This window comes from Phasianus colchicus, chromosome 2 (genome assembly GCF_987193195.1).
Source record: "Phasianus colchicus chromosome 2, bPhaCol1.hap1.1, whole genome shotgun sequence".
Classification (NCBI taxonomy): Eukaryota; Metazoa; Chordata; class Aves; order Galliformes; family Phasianidae; genus Phasianus; species Phasianus colchicus.
Genome location: NC_143437.1, coordinates 86,480,448 through 86,493,691, shown reverse-complemented (window position 1 = coordinate 86,493,691; position 13,244 = coordinate 86,480,448). Strand labels below are relative to the sequence as shown.

General features: G+C 39.7%; 1 protein-coding gene across 4 annotated transcripts in view; it reads left to right on the top strand.

Annotated features, from left to right (window-relative positions):
* PRIM2 (DNA primase subunit 2) overlaps positions 1 to 13,244 on the top strand; it is a 97,492-nt gene that overhangs the window by 6,827 nt on the left and 77,421 nt on the right. For 3 of the 4 annotated variants that reach the window (XM_090136220.1, XM_090136221.1, XM_090136219.1), the window contains 4 exons: positions 3,395 to 3,542; positions 4,615 to 4,718; positions 4,990 to 5,069; positions 8,169 to 8,289. In XM_090136220.1, the coding sequence (XP_089992346.1) occupies positions 3,395 to 3,542; positions 4,615 to 4,718; positions 4,990 to 5,069; positions 8,169 to 8,289 (453 nt within the window). Of the gene's footprint in view, positions 1 to 2,458; positions 3,543 to 4,614; positions 4,719 to 4,989; positions 5,070 to 8,168; positions 8,290 to 13,244 lie in introns of those variants that run through there. The other variant, XM_031610736.2, reaches the window with a different exon arrangement.

Below are 13,244 nucleotides of genomic sequence, written 5' to 3'. Positions count from 1 at the left end.
AGGCTCTAATTTCTTTGATTTTGGGAATGTCCTATCTTTGATGCTTCAGCCTCTCTCTAACATTAATCAAATAGTCAAGAATTGTCAGAGGAAGAAAACCCACAACAAAACAGACCCCAAAGCCCCGGAACGTCAGGCAAAAATATTTAAAGCACATGACCATCTTGTAACAGTGTATAAGAATGGTGTACTTCCAAAAAAGCCTTGCACAGGGGCAGGACAGATCCTTCCCTGAGAAGTACCCTGAAAAATGATGCTAAGGGATTGAAAACAAGATATCTAACAGAACATAGGGCTGGTAACCCTGTTCACCACAGCAGCCTAAGTGTTCTGAAGATGCATGCAGTGAGAAGACCTATCAGGATAAATTTAAGATGACTGTGAGACGTATCTAGATTTCCTCCACCTATGTACTAGAGTTTTGGACAGGCAATATGGGAACACAATCCTTAATCCAAAAGCTCTGATAATTGACTTAGAATGTCATAAGGGATGTAACCATCATTACTTCTACTTAAATATATTAATGCTGAGAGACCAAGAATGTATTCTGACCAAAATAGCCCCCTGAGCCTTTCTTCAGTGCATGATTCATGCCTTGCTCACTTTGGAAACTGAAGGAATTTAAAGGCCAGCTCAGAACATTTGCCATTTTTTTATAGTTAACAGAAAGGTGTCTGCTTATCACTGTCAGGAAAAAAGCCTCAATATAACCTGGATGGCAAATATTTAAAAAAGTAATAAAAAGCATAAAGCAGAAAAAGTTACTGCAGAACAGTCATACAAAGAGTGGGTGGGCCAGTAAGGACAGAGATACGCTCCAGCACTAAGGCAGTTAGGGTGTCTGGGAAAGCCAGGTCACTAAAGGAACTGAGCTACAAGATGGAGAAATCTGAAGACTCAGTAAACAATAACTTTTAAAAATATTCAAATATTTGAAGAATATTTGAAGAAATTGAAATATCAAGAAAACAAGTTATGAGAACAATATGTATAGTGACTATATTATATGAGAATTCACTCAAGCTGATGATAGAAGCAGTAAATAAGATTAAGGATAAATTAACCATAAGGGCTCCAAGCATCCTTGTGAGATGACATAGTGAGATCACGGGGTAGCTTGAAAAAGAGACAACACCATATTTACCTTCTTAACAGCTGTAGTTATGCAAGTAGAAAATAACTGGGCTCCAAAGAATTAGCGCTGCTGTGGACACTGCTAATCAGTACAACAGGGGAGTAGATAATGTGCAATCATGTTTATTGCAAAATAAGGGCTTTGTTTTTCTGTTAATTAGGTAGCACAACATTAGGAGTTTGAGGTACGTTGGATCGGACTGTGTTTGGTTGGGGTGGTGGGGACAGTTTGACAGCTGGCCATATGGATGTTGTAAAACATTTGTGAGGTGGGTAGTTGGAACACCAGCGATTCTGTTAAAAAACACTTCTAAAGTCAGAGTCTACTGGCAATGTTGCTGTGGAAATGGTGAAAATAGAAATGGTAAAAGTAAAATGTTATTGTGAAAACTGTCAGTTGTGTATGGGTTTTGGTAAGTCAGTAGGAAAGTCTGGGTCATGACACCTATTGAATAGCGGTTTGGGGAGTTTTCCCCCAAGGTGATATATTTTTCTTTCTTTGCTTCCTTTTCCCAAGAAAAGGATTTCAGTGTAAAGGAGCTGGCAGCCCCCTCACAAGATTTGAGTTTAGTAATAGAGATGCTTATTATTATGACAATATGCTGCAATAATGTATGTGGAAACAGTTGATTTTTTTTTTTTTTAAAGCAGATTACATTTTTACCTAACTTCAGACAACTGAGGATCAGTACTCAGCATTAGATGGGAAAAAAAAAAAATTAGTAATGCAACAAAAACAAAAACACACAAAAAAAAAAAACCAACAAAAAAAAGGAAAAAACGGTGGGCACAGATATAACTGCTGACTCTAAAAAGCAGCAGGACATGCTCAGTAGAAAAAATAGTGACAGACAGTGCAGACAGTGGTGGTACCACCGCCTACATGCCAAACCCTAAAACATCATTTTAAATTAAAATTAAAAACATTGCTGGTTTCTCCAGAGGGTCTCTCAGCATTGTTAAACTTCCCCCCCTCCTGTCCTGGTCACATACAGCACTCAGAAAATGTGCAAACTCTTCATTTTTCTCCTTGATTTTGTCCTGGACCACGCACTGACAGTTTGAACAACAGCTCTTGGGTATCAAACAACGCAGTGGTCAGACAGAGGCAAAACCTCTTCCCTTCTGGCAATGTCTGGATGGATTTTGGCAGGTTTACTCCTACTCCAGAGCAACATTAGTGGCATACAGAGAAAGGGGGAAAAAAAAAAAAAAAAAAAAAAAAGGAGATATGAACATTGGCTATTTAAGTAAAGATGCTTTGAGTTAAATAGAAAAATATACAGAAAAATAGTTTTTTTATTTTTTTCTTCTCTCCCAGAGAACAGACCTGGATCTGTTCAAACTGTCCAAATGATCCCTGGCAGAGGCCTGGCCCAGAGCAAGTGGCACACTTCGTTCTGGGTAGCATGAGCACAGCACTACTCTCACAGCAATTTGGATGTGGCTGCCTTATTTTGTAGAGTAATTGGAGTGGGTTGCTAGCCTAAGACACGGATTTTCCTGACTTTGTAGGCATAACCTGAATGCCAGTTCTGATTGTCCATCCGTTAGCAATCTGAATTTCTCACACGACAATCCACCAACTTCTAATTGTTTAGTTGGTTCCAACACTAGCTGGAACTGGCTGGCTGATCACATTCAAAGCGCTGCCATTAATGGCTCAACATCCAGGCTGAGACCAGCGATGACTGGTGTCCTCGGGAGTCAGCACTAGGGCCAGCACTACTTAATATCTTTGTCGGCAACGTGGACCGAGTGCAGGTTGAGGATGACACCAAGCTGAGCGGTGCAGCTGGCACACTGAAGGGATGCCATCCAGAGGGACCACGAAGGGCTTGAGAGGAAGGCCTGCACGAACCTCATGAAGTTCAGTCAGACCAAGGGCTACGCCCTGCTGTGCCTCACTGCAGCCTCGGGAACTGCAGGTTCAGCCTTCCCGCTGCAGGTGCTGGGAGAACTACCAGAGAGTTCCTTCCGCGGCTGGAGAGCCCACAGACGACATGGCCGCCTGTGAGCGCAGCCGCCATGTTGTTTGTGGGCAAAAGCGGGGCGGGGCAGGGAGGCGTGTCTGGGGGCGCGGTACCACAGGGCGGAAGTAAGCGAGCCGGAAGTAGGCGGGGCGACCGCTGCGCGGGAAGGGGTAGAGCTGCCGGTGCGTGGGAGCGGGTCGGGATGTTGGCTTGGGGCTGGCGGGGTCTTGTGTGACCCTTCAGACCACCTCGCCCCTTTCTGTTTTCCTCATCCCTGTCGGCAGATGGAGTTCAGCAGCAGAGCGCGGCACCTGAGGCTGGCGGGGGACAGGCGGGAGCCGTACCCCCACAGCCTGCAGTTCTACCAGGAGCCACCCACCGAGAGCATCTCGCTGGTCGAGTTCGAGAGCTTCGCCGTGGACCGTCTGAGGCGTGAGTAGTGTGCGGCAGCCCTCGGCCTGGGAGCCCGCCTAAATGTGCTATTCCGGTCCAGACGTCTCGAAGCTTTTATTTTTCTAGCAGATTGTGTTCTGGACTGGCCTAGGTGCCCTTTGCCTGTTGCTGATTTAAGTTAGCAGCTCCCTCGTGTTAAAATGAAGGCCTGTTAAAGGAGAGTTTGTAGCTGTAGCTATTTTAAAGAGCTCTGAATGATTTCACAGTTCAATTTCAGTGTATAGCAGTCAGAATTGTGTGGTTTTGGGTTATAACCTTGTTTTTCATGAGAGTGTTTCAGTGTCTCTGGATATCTCGATTGGGTGTCTCTCTGTGCAGGCACTGATCTCATGGCTTGGAACAGTGCCCCTAGAGAGCCACAGAATGCGGGTCTGTCACTACAGTGTAACTGGGTGTTCTGGGGCTGACCTGTGTATTGGGTGTCTCCCTGCTCTGCTCCCTGCCTGGATTTCAGGGCTGGTGAGCTGTTGGGTTTCAGCGACATAATAGGCATGGCGGTGATGGGTCAGTGGTTGGACAAGCTGTTCTCTTCTAACCTTAATGATTCTATGATAGGTCCTGTGGGCTATGGATGAATTGGGCCATGCTTTGTCCTCCTGACTTCTTACCCTTTTGCTCCCTGTGCTGCTAACAGGAGTTTGCGTGGCCTTTATTTAATCCTTTTTTCAAGTCATGATAGAGTTAGATTTCTTTTCAATATGTAATCATAGAATCATAGAATGGTTTGGGTTGGAAGGGACCTTTAAGATCATCCAGTTCCAATCCCCTGCTATAGGCAGGGGCACCTCCCTTTACACCAGGTTGCTCAAAGCCCCATTCACTCTGGCCTGGAATGCCTCCAGGGAGGGGACATTCACAACCTCACTGAGCAACCTGTTCCAGTGTCTCACCACCCTCACAGTAAAGCATTTCTTCCTGATATCTAGCCTAAATCTACCCTCTTCCAGTTTAAAGCTATTTCCCCTCATCCTGTCACTACCTGCATGCTGTGACTATGGACTACAACTAACTATATTGTAACTATATGGACTTTTTTTTTCCCTTCTTTCAGTGCTCAAGGTAGTTGAAAACCTTGGTGTGAGCTATGTAAAAAGTGGTGATGCGTACAAAACTAAGCTGGAGGCTGAGCTCCGGAGACTTAAGTTTCCCTACAGAGTAAGTATAAATGAAAACAAGGAACTATTTCCTTTGCACTCTATTTTCTGTACACTCTTCAGAAATTCTGCACAGATTACTATTCCCAATGCTTAAATTCTGGCAGTTTGTCAGGATTTGTCTTTCTTTTGGGCAGTCTGCTTCTTTAATAGTCCTGTGTTTGTGGTTATAGATGTAAGTATTAATATGATGTGAAACAGCAGAGGTGAATGAACTGTGGATTTCTAATCCTGGGGGGATCAGATCTCTGAAATAATAAATTTTTCTGTAGGCTTTGGCTGAGGATGATTATGATGCAAGAAGAAAGGACCATATTTCTCATTTCATATTGCGCCTTGCTTACTGTCAGTCGTAAGTACTTTTTGGATTACTCTTTATCTTATTAGTAAGTTTAAGTGTGTGTGTATGTATATATGTGTTACTATAGTTTGTATAGGGCTGTTTGGCTACTAAACATAAAGGTAGGTTCAAGTAGAGGCTTACTTTTCTGGAAATTCAATTTCAACTCTGATGTTAAGAGATATTCAGGATCAAAATTAATATCCAGATTATTTTTAAAGTTTTGTAATATAGAAACTGTTGATTTTGTGCATGGAGCATTGATATAAGTCTCTTTCTTTATTTTCAAGAAAGAAATCAAAAGGTCTTGTCAGTCATTGATTTACCCAATTAGAGAAAATTTAAGTGAACTTCTCTGTCAGCTGTTGCTTACTGACCAAATGAAGAGAATAACCTGATTATGTGAATAAGCTTTGTAGTACTGTCTAAAGAAAGCCTTATTTCTCAGAAACTAAAAATACTGAATCTGGGGTTTTCTCCCTTGACTATTATTTTCTTTTAAAGTAATTGATATTTAATTAATTATTTATTTAGTCACGTGAAATCTAAGGCATGTTGTTTGTCCTGCCAAGTGCTTTCATTCAGTTTCAGCTATAGGCTCTGGATGAAGTTACAGAGGTTGTCAGTGCTTTATGTCTGTTAGCAGCTTTGTTGTGCATTATCCTGACTCCTTGCCGTTGCAGTCCTGCTTTTATAGTTAAAACTAGCAAGTACAAAGTGTGTGTTCTCTCTTGAGGAGTGGCTATTTCTGAAATGAAATATTCTTACGTTCTAAAGCCAGATGTTCCCCAAAAGATAAATCTGTCAAAAAGAATAAATACCTAGTTCTGCACGATTGTATTGTATTAGGTCAGAAAAAATGAACCTGGCACAAATTGTTACATTAGGTGGTGAAAGCTGCTAAGATAGCAGTCTTTGAAAAGTGTGCTTAACATAGCTGCAAAGTTGCTTGATTTCAGTTTCCAGTGGCTTGGCAGAGGGGGTGTTGACAGGCCTGTTCTGCTACACCACTTGTTTCTAGCAGTCCAACAGTGCCACCCAGGGGTACAAGTCTTCATCAGCTTTTTTCTCTGTCATGCCTCTCATAATGTGGATTTTGTTTTGTACTGATTTGTACATGGCCAAAATGGCATGAAGCAGTCAGCTGCACATTGTTGTTTGAACTGGTAACACGGTCGTAACCTTTCGCTGTCCTTCTGCCTTCTGAAATCCAAGGCTTTAAAACTTATTCCTGTGTAACGTTCCTAAGATATGATTTGTGCAATCTTGAGTGAACAGATTCATTCGTACCTTTCATACACACCTCTAACATCACTTATATCCAGCAAGACCAAGAAACAGAATTATCTTGTTTCATTCACTTCCATGGCAAGCACAGCTATAAAAAGAACTTTACTTTGTATGCAGGCCATGACCATGCATTTCTGCTTCTGTTGCATCTCTCTTCACTTTTTCAGCTAGCAAGAACCTCAGCAGGTGTGAGGGCATAAACTTCATGTTAACTGTTTAACATGGAAGAGAAAATCTTTGCCTTTTCTCTGATAGTGAAAATCTTTTCAGTCAGCACAAAAGTTTACTTTTTGTGTTCTGTCACACAACATAAACATGAGCTATTAAATGCAGGCCTTTCCTTTACCTTCTGCAATCTTCTGGTTTTGGCTGCCAAGCAAGATAGAATTCTGGCCCATGCTCTGACTTCACATGTTGACTGAAGGGGTTGGTAACTGAGCTGATATTTAATGGTGGAAAGTGATCTGCTAGCTCTAGGAGCATTTTCAAGTCTTTCTAAAGTACTTGTATCTACTTTGAAGCATCAGTATACATCTGTTTTTCTTAACACATCCTGTGGGATGAGTAGGATTTTTTATGTGTATGCAGGAGTTATTTTTTTCATACTAAATTAGACCATCAGATTCACAAACAGAAAATTGAGTATTCAACTAAAAAAGGTGGGAGGTGTTCCTCACTTCTGTATTTCAGCTACCTGCAACTATAGCAGCTCGCTTCACCATGTGATCACAGCAACACTGCTTTTCACTTAAACTTGTGGCTTTGATAATAAATGTTATTGCTAATGTGTTTCTGTAATGAGAATGTACGTTTCTCTAAGTGGTAATAAGGAATGTAAGTCATTTGGATTTGGAAATGAAGTACAATTTTCCTGTTATGTGAGGAAAAGATTGATGCTTTAAAGATGATGTTTCCATAAATGTTCATTTTGAAGTGTGTGCTTTATAGGTACGGTAATGTTATTCATGTAAGCAATCTCTTAAGTCAGTCTGTCAGCTATAGGAACAATCTAGGTAAATAAGTGTATTATGTTAGAGATAAGTTCAGTGTGACTTTGCTTAGGTACCTTAAGTGGGTAAGTGGGTACTACAGCCTTTGATCTGCTCTTCCAGAGGAAAGGCAGAACCAGAGACTGCCTGGCATCCCATATTCTTGATATCATTATTTATTTCTTTATTGCTTAGGGAAACAAATTCAACGTAAAGGACAAGAGTAAAATTGTCTGGTAATAGAATTTTGTTACTGGCCAGGATGACCACAGAGGAACTGCAGAAGTTTGTTCATCACCTTCCATAGGTTGCATAGATTATCGATACATCTATAGTAACAAATCTATCAGTACACAGGGCTATACTTTACAGAACACATTACCAAAGCCTTTCTGTCTGAAACTGTAATTTGAATAAGAGCTACTTACATTTCCAACCTATATTTTGAGTAGATATTTTGTCCTTGTGTTCTTGTTTGTGGTTCTCCTTGCTCACCTGCAGCTGCTAAACTCTTTTTTTTTCTTTTGTCATGTGTTAGATGTTGCATTTGTATGGCACTGAACCTCAGTGAAATATACATTTTTTCTCTAGGCTGATTCCAGTCTGTTCTTTGCTTAATGTACAGTGCTGTTTTTACAGTATCCTTTCTTATTTAACCTCTCCTTTCTGAAGGTTCTTTGCCTTCTCTTCCAAGCTTCTTAGTTTGTGGGTTCCGTGACAAAGTCAGACTTGCATTTCAAGTTGTATTCACAGGGTTTGGCATCTACATGGTGGTGAGAGAATGGAGAATGCATAATCAGAAAACATGATTGTTTACATTATTTTTCTGCAGTGAGGAACTCAGACGTTGGTTTCTTCAACAAGAAATGGATCTATTTCGATATCGCTTCCACGAACTGACTGACGGCCTGAGGCAGAAGTTCTTGGATCATGTTAACTTATCATTTGAAGCTGTAAGTGTGTTACTTTCTGGATCTGTATCACATAGGGCGTGCCTGATGCTTTTTTAAATTGTCATTAAGGTGGTTTTAATTCTTCTGTTTTAAACATGAAATGTGTACTTTGAAAAAGATCCAAAACAAACGTAACTCCTAAACTTGGAGAACTGTTGTTAAATTGTGGTTCTGAACTTGCAGAAATGAGGGTTAAATGGTGTAATTTGGTGCTGGAATAAGAGAAACTTTGGTCTACTTCATTAACTAACACTTAATTGAAAACTGTAATTACAAAAGCAAGTTAACAAACAGTATTTACAAAAGGTTATAGGTGGTATCATAGAACCCAGATTCAGAGAGTACTTAACTCTTAAGAACATTAAAATGAAAGAATGAACTTATGAAATTCTTCAGGAATGTAACTTACTGCATAATTCTCAATATGGGTGAAAATAATAGGCTTCTATTGTGCAAGTGTATCTGTATACATGGTTGTATGTTTAAGCATGCTAAAATCAGTTGGATTCTGCTTGTTTGTGCGTGTTATGGAACTTGCTGGAGGTATAGATGTGTAACCAAAGCTATCATTTAGTTTAAAAAGCTAGTATTAGATGCAATAGTTGAAGAATTTGTGTATAATTTTAAAACAAGTAGTAGTAATACTCAGTTAAGTAAGCTTTAGCACTACACAAACATTATACCCACACATAAATGTAAATTATAGGACTTGATGTTTGTATAATCCAAATATTTTAGCAAGTGATGAAACTTGAGGGTCTAACTTGCATACAGTTATTCCTCTTGGTGCTGGGCACTTGGTAAGCTGTTACCTTCACAGAATCACAGAATGGCCAGAGTTGGAAGGGACCTCAAGGATCATGAAGCTCCAACCCCCCTGCGACATGCAGGGCCACCAACCTCCCCGTTTAATACTAGACCAGGCTGCCCGGGGCCCCATCCAATCTGGCCTTGAACACCTCCAGGGACGGGGCATCCACAACCTCTCTGGGCAGCCTGTTCCAGCACCTCACCACTCTCATAGTAAAGAACTTCCCCCTGACATCCAACCTAAATCTTCCCTCCCTCAACTTAACACCATTTCCCCTTGTCCTGCAGTTATCCACCCTTTCAAAGAGTTGATTCCCCTCCTGTTTGTAGGCTCCCTTTAGGTACTGAAAGGCTGCAACGCCTTTCACCCCGCAGTCGTCTTTTCTCCAGGCTGAACAAGCCCAGCTCCCTCAGCTTGTCTTTGCAGGGGAGATGCTCCAGTCTCCTGACTCTCCTTTGGATCCTCTCCAAGTGTTCTCTGTTGCTACATTGCTATAGGATGAAAGGAAACTTTTGCTGTCTTCGGTTCATTCTGTTTCCACCCTATTTTGTAAACCTTGAAGAGGTTCATTTTGCGTTAACTTCACAGAACCAGAGAATCATAGAATGGTTTGGGTTGGAAGGGGCCCCAAGGATCATCAAGTTCCAACTCCCCCATCACAGGCAGGGCCACCAACCACCAATTTCTTTTCCGTACAAATGCCTAGTTGTATGCAAATATTTTAAATACAGCCAATGTTTTATCTTTTTATTTAAGAAGCAATTTGAATTTCACCCATTGAGTACACACTATAGAGAATATAACTTGCTTTCAAAATTCTGTAAATGCTCTTACTCCACAGTTGTTGTGTTCTCCTTAGAATTGGCTTCGAAGCTTTTTTCCCTTTTGACTTAAACTCACTGCAGTTTTTTGCTAACTTAATGAAAAACTTTGGAAATACCAAAACTGTGTAGACTGAAACCTGAAGTTTTTGAGATGATTTAGGGCTTTTACAAAACAGTTCCTGCTACTACTCAGTCCATTCAACTTCAGTATTTGTGTGAGAAGCCACTGGGACCTGGACTTTCTCAAAAAACTGCAAGTTTGATTTGAATGCATCCTTGAGATGCTCTTCTTGAACTGCTTACAGACTGTGTTGTAATCGGTTGTTGGAAATAGCTTTGGCCAATCTGTTTTTTTGGTAAGTGTAGAAGATGCTTGGACTGAAGTTGCTCACACAACTGGAATGCTTTAGTACTCAACAACTTAATGATTTAACACTCGCTGCTCTGAAATGTTATCCCACCTCTTTATTCCATCACGTGCAGGAAGTAGTACTTATGGTACTGACTGAAATGTCAAGAAAGGAAAAGGGTAAATGCAAAGCAGGAATACAAGTGGGTAAGCAGGAGTGATGGACCTCATTCTCACTGTTTTTTGGTGGTGGTGAGCTGTTATTTGTATTTGAACCATGGTATAAAATGGCAGCCTCATATGGTTCCCTTGTTGTAAGCTTTGTATATTTTAATTAATTTTAAACTCTTTTGTAGATGATTATTTTGATTGAGACCCTACTGGAGCCTTTAAAAACTGACACTTTTCCAGTTAGTTATTTGACTGCAAGTAGTAAGAGAGAAGTCTACTTTGTGGTATCTGGCCATGTAACGATCTTAATTTGTTTATTATCTTCATTTACCTTCTAATGCAATACCAACAGCTTTAAACTAAACAGCTTTATTGCTGCTGGTATTGCATTAGAAAATAAATGGTTTCAGATTTGTGCTGCTCAGGCACTTTAAACTTTGATAGCAATATCTCTTTAAAAACAAAACTGATTCAATTTTGAAGATGATGATTCTATCTTAATGAAAGGCATATAAATTACTTTTAATAGCTTCACCCTCAAAGTTGTTGTGCTGGGAGCTCAAACAATTTAGAATTTAGCCTCTGTTTTCTCAGAAAGTATGTTTTAGTTGAACTGTCAAAAGTGGTGTTGTCAATATAAACTTCTTTCCAGTGAATAGAAAGACATTGAAGAAATTTCACACTTTCAGAGTGTTTTGAGTTTATTCTATGCCTTGTGTATGTTGAAAACAAGAAAGAAAAGTGAAAGAAAAATAAAGGTTTTAAGGGATTGTCCTGTTATTGGTTATCACTAGATAAAGACCAAAGCTTTTTACCTGTGGCATGTAATTTTCAGCTCTGAAAGCATGTTAAATAGTCTTTGTGCAAAGTCAGTCACACAGGGAGTACAGGATTTCTTTATGCAGTTCTCAGGAGAATTAAGTGGTGACATTTAAGTATTCAGAGCCCATCAAAGAGGATATGCAAACACAGGTGTGCAACTGAGATTCACATTAATTTAGGAGATTTAAGCATTAATATCATATTAGAAATGAATAATGACAGCTATGTCAGTTTCTGACAGCAAAAGCCATTAATGTATTTTAAAGATATTTAAAGGGAAATACCCTGATATTTTCAGTGTTATAATCATGGAAGGAGATATGTTAGTCTCAAAGCGTTTCAACACTGGGAAGGTACATTAACAGCTTTAGAGGTAAATGGCACTTAAGGAGTAAACTGCAAAATGAGTTTTTCTTTCTTGCTACAAGCGGTGGGCATCTGATGTTTTCCTTTGTTTAATTTAGGAGTAGCTGGTTTGATTTCTGTCAGGTGATGCTGTATGGCCCGTTTGGCGTCAGCTGATGTTATGGCTGGGTCCTGCTTTGTGCTGTAACTTTTAGCAGTGAGCTTTGTCTCTGCTTTTTGACATGTCCTGCTGTCTTTGAACTGCTTAGTTATTTGCTTCTGAAAGTGTCTTATGTGAATGACTTTAAAGGCTTTTGATACAAAATGAGATCATTTTCTTCTGTCCCAGAGGGCTGTTGTACTGTCAGGCAGTGAGATTGGGTTAGTACTGGTTGTTTTTTGGCATATCCATGTGTGCCGTGCTTTTTTGTTTTTGCTATCAGATGCTTTGATTTGTTGATATATTTTTCCAGGAATTAAATTTGATACCTTGGAGCATGGAATAAAATGTCACTGAAATACAATTTTGGGATAAAGCTTTACATTTTGTTGATTGTCTTGGTTGATCTGTTCTTCTTTGACACTTTTTCCAACTTGTCTTTGGATTGTTAGCTTCTTCCTGAAGCAGACGCAGTTCCTTGTTGCTTCCACAAGAAATAAGCGTTGAGTTATCATGACTTAATCTGCTGTGTAAGATGATGTATGATTGAATTTGGATTCCGTGTAATGCTTCTGTTCTTTTCTATTCTGCACATTGCAGAGAGAGAAACTTCAAAGTGCAGCATATTTTTTTCTTGAATGTGTTTTTCTCTGTTAGTGTTACCTCTCCACAGAGCATAAAAGATCCTATTTGAATTATCTTAGAAGTCTTTACAGCTGAAAAGCCTCTTGAAATTAAAAAAAAATATTACAGCTTCCAGGTTAGATGTCATCTTTTTTGGGTAGCTGCCAGTTGTTGGAAAATAAACTATCTTAATTTTTTTATTGCTGCTATGAAATGGATTGTCTTTAATATAATACTTTGTATCACAGTCATGGGGAAAGAACACCAGATGGGAATATTCAGCTGGGGGAGCTAATGCTCTGTACTGCATCTATTAGCATTTGGGATGGAAGAGTATGAACTGCAAAATAAAAGGAACAAGCAGAATTCATTAGTGGAGTTAATTTTTTTCACAGTAGCACTTCTTTGATGTTGCAGTTAAAATACTTTTTATTTTAGCAGCTTTAAGTGCTAGAAATTAAAGTTTAATTTCCATTTTTATGATCAGAGCACTCCTTTGAGAGACTTTCTGATATAACTATTATGCTTTTTTCTTCAGTAAGCATTTATCTCAGTGGTGGGGCAGTTGTATAAATATTTGTAGTGTAGCTTCTTGAAAAAATGCTTTGACTGCCTTTTTAGAAGGTATGGAAAATCCTGAAGTCAGATTTGGATTAATGAGAATAGGACAGGTTTGTGTCCTGAAAAAGAGACACAGGTGAAAGTAAATACCTGACACTGTCTGTTCACTAAAAGGCCATGGCTGTAATTCTTCAGTGCCAAGTGTATAAACCATACTGTTCTTCTGTTTGGGTTTATTTCAATCCTCTGCCATACAAACTTTAACATTTCACCCTGCTTGGGAAATGA